Consider the following 12609-nt stretch of genomic DNA (forward strand, 5'->3'; position numbering starts at 1 on the left):
GGAGATTCATTAAGACATTAAAAATAGAGCTTCCTTATGACCTGCAATTGCATTTCTGAGTATTTACCCCAAAGATACTGATGTAGTGAAAAGAAGGGCCATCTGTACCCCAGTGTTCATAGCAGCAATGGCCATAGTTGCCAAACTGTGGAAAGAACCAAGATGCCCTTCAACGGACGAATGGATAAAGAAGATATGGTCCGTATATACTATGGAGTATTATGCCTCCATCAGAAAGGATGAATACCCAACTTTTGTATCAACATGGACAGGACTGGAAGAGATTATGCTGAGTGAAATAAGTCAAGCAGAGAGAGTCAAGTATCATATGGTTTCACTAACTTGTGGAGCATAAGGAATAACATGGAGAACATGGGGAGAAGGAGAGGGGAAGTGAGTTGGGGGAAATCGGAGGGGGAGACAAACCATGAGAGACTGGACTCTGAGAAACAAACTGAGGGTTTTGGAGGGGAGAGGGGTGGGAGGTTGAGTGAGTCTGGTGGTGGGTATTAAGGAGGGCATGTATTGCATGGAGCACTAGGTGTGGTGCATAAACAATGGATGCTGGAACATGAAAAGAAATTAAATAAAATGGAAAAAAAAACTTTAATAAGTGGAGAGAGATCCATGTTTATAGATAGGAAGACTCAATATTGTCAAGATGTCAGTTTTTCCCAACTTGATCTATAAAGTCAGTGCAATCCAAATCCCAACAAGTTATTTTATAGATCTCGACAAACTGACTAAAGTTTATGTGGAGAGCCAGAAGACCCAGAAGAGCCAGCACAATATTGGAGAAGAACAAAGTTGGGGGATTGACAACACTGCCCAACTTCAAGTCTTACTGTAAACCTATAGTAACCAAGGTAGTGTGGTATGGATGCAAGAATACACAGGTAAATCAGTGGAGCAGAACAGAGAGCCCAGAAACAGACCCTCGTGAATAAAGTCAACAGAGGAGCAAAAGCAATACAATGGAGAAAAAATAGTCTTCTCAACAAATTGTGCTGGAACAACTGGATATCTACATGTCAAAAATGTGTAAAAAATGTAAAAAAAAAAAATCTAGACAAGACCTTAACACCCTTCACAAAAATTAACTTGGAATAACTCACAGACCCTAAGTGTAAAATGCAAAACTGTAAAACTCCTGGAAGGTAACACAGGAGAAAATTTAGATGAGTTTCGGTTTGTTGATGACATCTTAGATCCTATAACATAGGTATGGTGAAAGCAAGAATCAATAAACTGTGCTTCATTAACATGAAACATTTCTTCTCTGCAAAACACTGTAAAGGGAATACAAAGACAAGCCACAGAATGGGAGAAAATATTTGCAGAAGATATATCTGATAAAAGGAGTTATCCAAAGTATTTGAAGAACTCCTTAATCTCAACAGTAAGAGATTAAAAGTGAGCCAAGGACCTTAGCAGATAACCTCACCAAAGAAGATCTACAGATGGCAAGTAGGCATATGAAAAGATGCTCCATATCTTATGTCATCAGAGAAATGCAAATTAAAATGAGATACCGCTACATACTTACTAGAGTAGCCAAAATCCAGAACGCTGGCAGCGCCACGTGCTGTCAAGGATGAGGAGCAACAGGAACTCTCATGCGCTGCTACTGGAAATTCACAGTGCTACAGCCACTTTGGTCGTTTTTTTTTTTTTTTAATCTTTTTTTGTAAAATTCAGCTAAACAACATATAATGATTGTTTCAGGGGTACGGGTCTGTGATTCATCAGTCTTACATAATACCTAGTACTCATTCTATCACATGCCTTTCCCAGTGCCCATCACCCAGTTACCCCATCCCCCTGGTCATTCTCTTAAAACTAAACATAGTCTTACCATAAGCCCAGCAATCCTTGCTCTTTTATCCAAAGGAGTTGAAAACTTGTGTCCCTGCAAAAACCTGCATACAGATGTTTATAGCAGCTTTATTGATAATTGACAAAAATTTGGAGGTAACCAAGACGTCCTTCTGTACGTGAAAGGATTAACTGTGGTACATCCAGTCAATGGAATAGTATTCGGTGCCAGAAAGAAATGAGCTATCCAGCTGTAAAAAGACACGGAGGAAGCTTAAATGCATAGTACTAAGTAAAAGAAACCAATTTGAAATGGCTGCAAACTGTATGATTCCAACTAAATGATCATCTGGAGAGGGCAAATCTTTGAAGACAGTGAAAAAAATTAGTACCAGGGATTTGGTGGGAAGAGAAGGATAATAGGCAGAGCACAGAGGATTTTTAGCTCAGTGGAGATAACTCTGCAGTCACCAGAATAGTGGATACATGTCAATATGCATTTATTGTAGACCACAGAATTTGCAATCTCAAGAGCGAACCCTAAGGTAAACTATGGCCTTTGGATGGGGGATAATGATATGTCAGTGTCGGCTTATCAGTTGTAATAAATGTACCACTGTGGTGAGAGATGTTAGTGGGGGAGGCTCTTTGGAGGGGAGCAGGGAGCATGTGAGGAATCTCTGTGCCTTCCTCTCAGTTTTACTGTGAATTTAAAAATGCTCTAAAAAAAGTATTAAAAAAAACTTAGGACGATAGATATGTGGACAGGTGAATATAAAGAAGGAAAGATAGAAAGATGGATTAAAAAACTGTGTAATGTGTACATCTCTGATCTACTGAGCTTTGATTGGTTAAACCCAAGAAAATATTCTTTTTTTAAAAAATATTTTATTTATTTGAGAGACAGAGGTCACAAGCCGCCAGAGAGGCAGGCAGAGAGAGGAGGAAGCAGGCCCCCCGCTGAGCAGAGAACCCTATGTGGACCTCTATCCCAGGACCCTGAGATTATGACCTGAGCCGAAGGCAGAGGCTTTAACCCACTGAGCCACGCAGGTGCCCCCCAGCAAAATATTCTAAGCTGCAGCCACACTTTCACATTACATTATTGTGAGGGTTAAAAGATAAAATCTTTTAAGAAGTCAATTTGACAATAGCTGTCAAATTTGAAATGGTCATACCCTCTCATCCAGCAATTCTAGAACTTCATTTCATTGAAATATTGTTGGAGATATAAAAAGATGAGATTATATTGAATGTAATATTTTTAAATAAGGAAAACTGGAAATGCAGGCATTTCTCAGTAGGGGACCATTACTGCACATTCTTTGCAGTCATTAAAAAGAGTGAAGTTGATAAACATGTATGTGGAATGTTATACATGATTTGTTAACAGAAAGAAAGCTCTGTTAAAAAGTATTAACATTTAAAAAAAAGTATTAACATTTTGAGTCAGAAAAAGACAAATACCATATATTTTATTCATATGTGGAATTGAAACAAAACAAATGAACAAAGGGGAAAAAAAGACAAAATAAGAAGCAGATTCTTCACTATAGAGAACATACTTTGATGGTTACCAGAAGGGAATGGGGGGATGGGGGAGATAGGTGATGGGGGTTAAAGAGGACATTTGTGATGAGCACTGGGTGATGTATGGAAGAGTTGAATCACTGTATTTTATACCTGAAACTAATATGGCACTGTATGTTACCTATACTAGAATTAATACTAGAAACTGAATTGAAAAAGTATTACTATTTTGTTTTATTGTGTATATTATTCCAATAATTCTTTGTATAATAGTTATCTCTGAGAAACAATATCACAAAGGACTTTTAAATGCCTCTCTTAACATTTCTTTAAAATAGCATATTGTTTCTTTGATCAAAAAAATAAGAATAAAAATGGCTGACAAAACTCTTCCAAATTTTCTCCATGATTACGTGTTTCTATTTTCATAGGAAAAGCAAATGAACAAAAAAATTAAGTGTACCAATGCAGTGAACTGGTAATTTTATTGTGTTTGTTAAATCTACTATGTTGATTCTAAATACAGATCTGCACCTAGTTGTTTCATTTTACACCCTGCCTTGTCCTGAAAGGAATTGAGTGACCTTTTGCCCACGCTAGAGAACCATTTCAGTGTATTCAAAGTAACATGAACTCTTTGAACTCAGCAAACTCTTGCCTAAATAACAAAGGTCTTTAATAAATTTATTCAGCGTGTATGTGAGGAAATTTGGGGCGCTCTAAAATGGGGGACTCAGGATCAAGCTACTCCTGCTTGGGACTGAGGGGGGCAGTGAGTCGAGGCTTAGATGAGTGCACAGCTTTTCTTACCCACACCATCAGTCACCCATGGGAGAACGACTTCACTACTTTTAAAAATCAGTCTGTTCTCTTCAACTATGAGTCTCTTCAGAAATGAGAAATGAGCATGGTGCTACTTCTTGAGGGAATACTGATAGGAATTTAAAAAGTGACAAGCTGAATAATGTTTTTACTGAGAGAATCATGGGGAAGAAAATCCCTAGCCAGGGTAGGGAAGTGAACACCCAGAGGAACTTTGTTACCTCCTATATTCTGTCACATCGCCTCATACTTCCCTTGGTGGCATCTATCACAGAAACAATAAAATAAGTATTTTCTTCTAAAAAGTTAAACTGTATCAACTCAGTAAATACCCAGAGAGCAGTTAAGAAGTTTACACTGCTGTCCTCCTACATACCTTTTTGAAGTCCTCAAGGAAAAATCCTGGAAGCCTCCAAATGTTTTGAAAAGCTCATGGTTCTGTTTCTAAGCTCAGATGAAGGCATCAATTTATTATCCTTCGCAGCTTTCCTTATGTTTGACAACTCACTATTTAAGAGTATACGGATATTTTGCATTTGAAAGAAGCTGAAGGACTCAAAACTGGCTGGGGCTTATAAACACTTGATTGGCTTCTACAGATGGGTCATTGTATGTGTAGATGCGTGGCTGAAGAATGCACACACGATCACGCACAAAGTCACACTCTCACGTTTTGTGTGGCCTCACGAAGACTATATACAATGTGTCATATAGAAACTATCTTTGAGTAAGTTTGACATCCACATTAATCTCATGAGATTGGTAGATGCCTTTTCACATTTCTGTTGGGTCAGTACTGATTTCTTACTATACCAAGACACTGCCATGTACCATAGGGATGAGTAAGGTGCAGGCTTGAGAAGCTTACTGTAAGGAGAAATAAGTCACATAATATTAGAAACAGACTCTTTAAAATACCTGATTTGAGGGGTGCCTGGGTGGCGCAGTGGGTTAAAGCCTCTGCCTTCGGCTCAGGTCATGATTCCAGGGTCCTGGGATCGAGTCCCGCATCGGGCTCTCTGCTCAGCAGGGAGCCTGCTTCCTCGTCTCTCTCTCTCTGCCTGCCTCTCTGCCTACTTGTGATCTCTGTCTGTCAAATAAATAAATAAAATCTTTTTTAAAAAATATTTTATTTATTTGACAGAGATCACAAGTAGGCAGAGAGGCAGGCAGAGAGAGAGACAAGGAAGCAGGCTCCCTGCTGAGCAGAAAGCCCACTATGGGGCTTGATCCCAGGACCCTGAGATCATGACCTGAGCTGAAGGCAGAGGCTTTAACCCACTGAGCCACCCAGGTGCCCCATAAATAAAATCTTTTAAAAAATAAAATAAAATACCTGATTTGCTTCTATAATAGAGAATTGCCATCGATTTGCTCACCGGCCAAGTTTGCAGCTGTAGCAAGTTGAATGAGGGTTATCTTCAAAATTGACCACTGTCAAGACAACTGAACTTGATCATTTTCTTCTTCACACATATACTCAAGAAAACAAAAACAAAAAACCAAGCTCAGTGTTACAAGATAAAAATTGTAATTGCGTTGAATCATAATCATAATCGTTACTTTTAAAGATGTACAAAAATGCTGAGTTGATTGGCCATAGTAATGTTAGATCTAATTCTGCGATGATGTTTTTTCAAAACCTAATTATTCACTTAAAGAATTTCTTTTTACTTGATATTTTTCTTTTCTTTTGCAGGAGTTTATTTTATCAGAAGATTATAACAAGATGACTCCTGTGAAAAACTATCAAGGTAGGAATGAGACAGCAGTGTTTTTACTTAGACTTTGAGATGTCTCTTGACAGCTTCACTTTACAGTAGTCAGGGGAAACAAAACAGAGCAGCCCTTTCAGGTGAATTTTATCCGAGTCTTTGAGTTAAGAAACTGAGGCCTAACGAGGTTGGATGACTTGCCTAAGGTCCTGTAGCTGGTAACATGCAGAACTGGACTGGGTTGTTGTGACCCCAGAAGCTCTGACCCTTGTCCTTTGTCTCTCTGCTACACTACATGGCCTCAAAGCAGTGTAGCAGCTGCAGAGAGTAGGGTCAGTGTTAGAAGTGAGCTATTTTACATGGGGCTCGTTTCATTTTTGGTTAAATATGTTTAAAGGCCTAGAATATCCATGTTGTCTAAGGGAAAGGAATTTAGTGTGTCTTCAACATTGGCAGTGTGCCATACATGGATCAGGAGCCATTTTCTGTAATGATTTATTTATCTAGACCAATGATGTTATAGGATCAGAACATTAGAAGTGAATCTTTTAAGACTTAGAGGTTATTTCATCCATAATTTCTTGATCCATCCATCCTGTATGATCATCCACACTCTTTTCCGATACCTCCAAAGACATACCTAGCAAACCATCCCGATTTTTATAAAATTCAAATATTAAGTACTTTATTTCTAGATTTTGAGCCAAAATTCATTTCCCTGTGGATTTATTCTTTGTTTTCACATACTACTTACCAAGTATTCCTTGAGTACCTACTGAGTTTCAGTAACTGAGGATCATAATAGTAAACAAGACATGTGTAGTACCTGCCTATAAGCAGTTTCTAATTATGTAGAGGTTACAGACAGGTAGCCAGGTCATTAAAATGTTATGTTATGAATACTAGAAAGTTCCTCTGTTGGTTTTTGTTCAGCCTATTGGAGCCACAGAAACTAAGTTGAATCTCTGTTATACATGACAGCTTTTCAGTGATTTTAAAATAGCCATGAAAATTCCCACCCTGGTCTCTTCTTTCCTTCTTGTATCTCAAACATTTTACATTCTCCTTTACATGACCTGAATTTTTTTCTTTAAAAAAATTTGTTTTTTAGTTGTCTTGGTCACAGATCTTGGGATATCATGTTGTACCTCTGGAGCCGTTTAAAAATGGGACACATTGTGGTAGGCAGCCTCTGAGATGGCTCCTGATGATCCTTGTCTTCTGTTATTCATGCCCTTGAGTGTAAACCCCCCTTGAGTGTAGACTGTACCTAACATATGGCAAATGGTGGATATCACTTCTAAGATTAGGTTACAAAGAGATTAGTCCTTCTTGCTTGCCCTCTCCTGCTCTTTCTGGTTCTCATGGAAGCCAGCTGCCATCTTGTGAGCTACTTTATGGAGAGGCCTATGTGGTGAGGAACTGAGGGAAGCCACTTCAGTGGCTGTTAAGGAACTGAAGCCCTCAGATAGTTCAGTAACCTCTGAGGAGCTGAGTCTAGTCAACATGAGAGAGCATGGAGTTCCGCAGGTCCTTCCTCTGTCAGTCTTACAGATGAGACCATAGTCCCACCACATACCTCGATTTTATCCTGTGAGACACCTTTCAGTAGAGGCACCAAGCTAAGCTATACCAAGATTTCTGATCCACAGAAGTTCTGAGATAATAAATGTTTACTGTGTTACGCTATTAAGTTTGGGCATAATTTGTTATACAGTAGATAACCAATATACATATGTAATATGATAACTACAGAATTGTATTTCCTTCCTCTTCTGGTCACTGTTCCATAAAGGGTGAACTTCTGACAGGCCACTTTATACTGTAGGCTCATGTGGAGCAGTGAGCTCAAACCCCTTAATGATTCTCACTTGAGTTGTTATTAAACTATGTCTCCTGTAATTTTGAAGCTGTTGCTTTTCTTGGTATGGGGGTGGAGAGGGAGGTTTATTTTGTTTTTAGCCTAAATGCTGGACTACAGTTTATTCATCATCTCATTTTATTAAGTCCATCATCTCAGCTTATCAAGACATTTTGAAATCCCAGTAGTCATTATATATATATATATATTTATATATATATATATATTTTTTTTTAATGCAATGCTAAGCCCATGAGAGAAACAGGAGGGTGAGTCCCATGTACCAGAAGCAAAGACAGAATTAAAACTCAAAGTGATATGCATACTACCTGACATTGTAGCTATCTTGGGGAGAAAAATAGAACTTCTGATAGGTAAAAGCTTTTGTATGAACATTCACTTAGGGACAAAAGATGAAACCTAGGACTTGAGTGAGATAGGAAGTTGCAACTCTTATTTTCATACAAAGATGAAATGCATAAAGGACTATAGCCCATGAGAAAGAGAGGATCCATACTCTCCACTTATTGGCCCAGAAGACCATAGCATAATTTATTCCTGATCTCAAATCTAGATCGAGGGGAAGAATCTTCCAGGTAAATGAAAATTACAACCTAAAATTTTGAATTTGGAATACAAATTTAAATCATTCATGTGGTGCTAGAAGCTCCAGCTTAAGAATTTAACATATGAATTGGTCCTGGGCCAGTGGTATCCTCCTGGTACCTGCTAGAAATAAATTCAGAAGCTCTCTTCAACAAGACAAGTCACACAAAGATCTCACAGCAAAAACAAGCCCTGCTTAAGATGAATTCATAATAATAAAAATAAAATTACAAAAGTTAAAAGGAATCCATCCACTATGAGTGGATTGATATTAACAGATATCAAAAATGGAGGTGAAATAAAATTTTTTTCAGGCATAAAAAACAGAGAATTCATAGACCTGCACTTAAGGAAATGTTAAAGGAAGTCCTTCAGGAAGGAAGTAAATGATGCCAAAGGAAGATAGGGATCTACACAAAAGGATGAAGAACAGCAGGCATGGTTACTATAAGATTTTTCCTTATTATTTAAATCTTATAAAAAGACAATTTGCTTCTTAACTAAAAGTAATAAAGTAGCATGAGGGTTATAACATGTAAAATTAAAATGTTTGACATCAGTAACACAAAAGCCAAGAAGTGGGGAGAAATGGAAATGTATGCTGTTGTAAGATTCTTTTTTTTTTTTTAAAGATTTTATTTATTTATTTGACAGACAGAGATCACAAGTAGGCAGAGCAGAAGGCAGAGAGAGAGAGGGGGAAGCGGGCTCCCCGCTGAGCAGAGAGCCCTATGTGGGGCTCGATCCCAGGACCCTGGGATCATGACCTGAGCCGAAGGCAGAGGCTTAACCCACTGAGCCACCCAGGCGCCCCATATTGTAAGATTCTTATGCTGCACATGAAGTGGAGTAGAATCACTTGAAGGAAGACTATGGTAAGTTAAAGATGTATACTTCAGGCCCTAAAGCAACCATAAAAGAACAAATCCAAAAGTGACAACTAATTTGCCAGCCAAGGAGATAAAATGGAATCATTAAAATCATTCTCACTGAACTCCTCTTCCCCTGCCAAAAAAAAAAAAAAGAAAAAGGGGAAAAAAGAAAACATATAGCAAAGGGATAGATTTAAACCTACCAGTTATCAATTAATCATATTAAATGTATGTGGTCTGAGGCCAATTAAAAGGCAGAGGCCATCAGCTTGAATGAAAAAAGGAGACCCAAATATAAACCACCTACAAGAAATGGACTGTAAATATAAAGACATAAAGCAGTTACAAATAAAAGGATAACAAAAGATAAATAGTACAAACAGTAGTCAAAAGAGGCTGGAGTGGCTAGGTTAATAATAGTTAGACTTGGGACGCCTGGGTGGCTCAGTTGGTTGAACGGCTGTCTTCGGCTCAGGTCATGATCCCAGCGTCCTGGGATCGAGTCCCACATCGGGCTCCTTGCTCGGCAGGGAGCCTGCTTCTCCCTCTGCCTCTGTCTGCCTGTGCTCGCTTGCTCTCTCTCCCTCTGTCTCTGACAAATAAATAAATAAAATCTTAAAAAAAAAAAAATAATAGTTAGACTTAAGAGAAAAGAATATTACCAGGGATAAAGGATTATATTACCAGAGATTATTTCATAATGATTAAGGATCAATCCATCAGGAGGGCATAATGATCCCAAATGTTTATACTCTTAATAAACATAGCTTTGAAATATATGAAGCAAAACCTGATGAAACTTCAGGAGAAGAAATAGGCACATCCTCAATTTTAGTCAGAAATTTTAGAACTCCTCTCAATAATTGACTGAATGTATCAGTAATGGACAGAATAAGTAGGCAGAAAATCAGTAAGGTATAAAAGGCTTGAACATAGTACACAGCCAACTTGCTGTAATTGGCATCTGTAGAACATTCCATTAAACTAAAGCAGAAGACACATTCTTTTCAACTTCACACAGAACATTTATCAAGGTAGATCATATTCTGAGCCATAAAACGAGTCTCAGTAAATTTGGAAGAATTCAAAGGTGTGTTCTCTGATCAAAACGATACTGAACCAGGAGTCAATTAACAGAAATATCTCCCGAAAAGCCCCAAATATTAAGAAGCTAAATAACCATGAACCATCTAAGTAATCCATGGGTCAAAGAAGAAATCAAAGTGGAAACAGCATATCAAAATTTGTGGTATGCTACTAAAGCAGTACTTAATTAAACACCTATGTTAGAAGAAAGAAAGGTCTCAAATCAGTGACCTTAGTTTCTACATCAAGAAACCACAAAGGGGGGCATCCAGGTAGCTCAGTCAGTTGGGCATCTGCCTTCAGCTCAGGTCGTGATCCTGGGGTCCTGGGATCGAGCCCCATGTCAGGCTCCCCACTCAGTGGGGAGTCTGCTTCTCCCTCTGCCTCTCCCCCTGCTTGTGCTCTTTCTGTCCCTCTCAAATAAATAAATAAAATCTTAAGCAGAAGAGAAGAAAGATCATAGCAGAAGTTCATGAAATAGAAAAAGAAAGAAGTATCAATGACAGCAAAAACTGTTGTTTGTTTTGAGAGGATGAATAAAAGCAGTAAACCTCTAGCCAGACTTAAACCAGAAAAAAAAGAGAGAAGATTGAGGCCACCAGAATCAGGAATAAGGGAAGTGACACTATTAGAGATTGTAGTGATATTTAAGGATAATAAGGAATATTATGAACAACTTTATGCCAATAAATCTGACAACCTAAGTGAAATGAACAAATCTTTGAAAGGTAAAAATTGTGAAAGGTCAGGAAGAAATAGATAACCCTAATAACCCTATATCTACTAAAGAAATTGACTTTATAAATAAACCTTCCCACAAAGAAAACCCCAGGCCCAAATGGCTTTACTAGTGAATTTTATCAAACATTTAAGGAAGAAACAATACAAACTCTGCACAAACTCCAGAAAAAGACTTTCCAGCTGATTTTTGAAGTGGTGGTATCTGACATGATAACTAGACAAAGACAGTACAAGAAAAGAAATATACAGGCCAGCATTCGCAATGAAAACAGATGCAAAAAATCCCAACAGAATTTTAGCAAATCAAATTCAGCAGCGTATACAAAGGATAGTACATCATGACCAAGCAAGGATTATTTCAAGTTTATACCCAAAAGAAATGGAAGGAGGGATTGCATGCCATTGTGCCTATATTCACAATAGGCAAGAAGTGGAAACAACCTAAACGTCCATGAATGGATGAATGGTTAAATAAAATGTGGTATACCAATAAAATGAATTATGTTTTGGACACAAAAAAGGAATGAAATATTGATACATGCTACAACTTGGATGAACCTTGAAAACACACTAAGTCAGTGAAAGAAACTAGACACAAAGGACCACACTTTATATGAATACATTTATATGAAATGTCAGGAATGGGGGAGGAGCATCTTTGTGGCTCAGTTGGTTTAGTATCTGACTTTGGGTCAGGTCATGATCTCTGGGTCCTGGAATCAAGTCCCATAGTGGGCTCCCCATTCAGTGGGGAGTCTGTTTGTTCCTCTCCTTTTGTGCCTCCCCCACTTGAGTGCTATTCCCCCCCCCAAATAAATAGTCTTTAAAAAAAAAAAAAAGAAGAAGAATAGAGGAATCCATTGAGATAGAAAGTAATTAGTGGTTGCCCAGGGACAGGGAAGGAGGAATTGGGGATGTGGGTTTGTTTTGGGGTCATGGAAATGTTCTATAAATAGAACATTTTTCCATGATGATTGTACAACTTTGTGAATATAATAAAAGCCACTAAATGATACACTCTACAATTATTTAAATGATGAATTTTACCTCAATAAACATTTTTTTTATAAAACAGTGATACCAAAACCAAAGACACTATTAAGAAAACTACAGACCAGTAACTCTCATGAACTTAGATGTTAGAATCCTTTCAAAAAATTCTAGCAAATCCAAGAATATACAGAAGAAATTACACACCCATGCCCGAGGGGATTTATTCCAGATATGCAAAGCTGGTTTAACATTTGAAAATCAGTGTAATCCATCACATCAAGAGGCTAAAGAAGTAAAATGGTATGATCATATCAGTTGGTGCAGAAAAAGCATCTGATAAACTCTGCCACCTATTCATGATAAGAACACAGAGCCAACTACAAATCAAGGCGAACTTCCTCACCTCCATTAAGAAATATCTACAAAAATCTGCAGCTGACATTGTACTTAATTGTGAGAAATGTTATACTTTCCCACTATGATCACAAACAAGACAAGGATGTCCTCTCTCAGCCTTCCTAGTCAAGAAGTATGGCCAGACTTCAAGCCCACGTTTCTGCAGCTTAGT

General features: G+C 38.0%; 1 protein-coding gene across 4 annotated transcripts in view; it reads left to right on the top strand.

The window, feature by feature from the left end:
* Positions 1–12609, top strand: part of WDFY2 (WD repeat and FYVE domain containing 2) — a 180840-nt gene that overhangs the window by 120077 nt on the left and 48154 nt on the right. For all 4 annotated transcript variants that reach the window (XR_004384632.1, XM_032874119.1, XM_032874118.1 and 1 more), the window contains exon 4: positions 5867–5921. Coding sequence is in view for 3 of the 4 variants with exons in the window: in XM_032874119.1 (XP_032730010.1) it covers positions 5867–5921 (55 nt within the window). In the remaining variant the exon portion in view is untranslated. The remainder of the gene's footprint in view (positions 1–5866; positions 5922–12609) is intronic.

This window comes from Lontra canadensis, unplaced genomic scaffold, assembly GCF_010015895.1.
Source record: "Lontra canadensis isolate GAN:19392208 unplaced genomic scaffold, GSC_riverotter_1.0 scaffold51, whole genome shotgun sequence".
NCBI lineage: Eukaryota > Metazoa > Chordata > Mammalia > Carnivora > Mustelidae > Lontra > Lontra canadensis.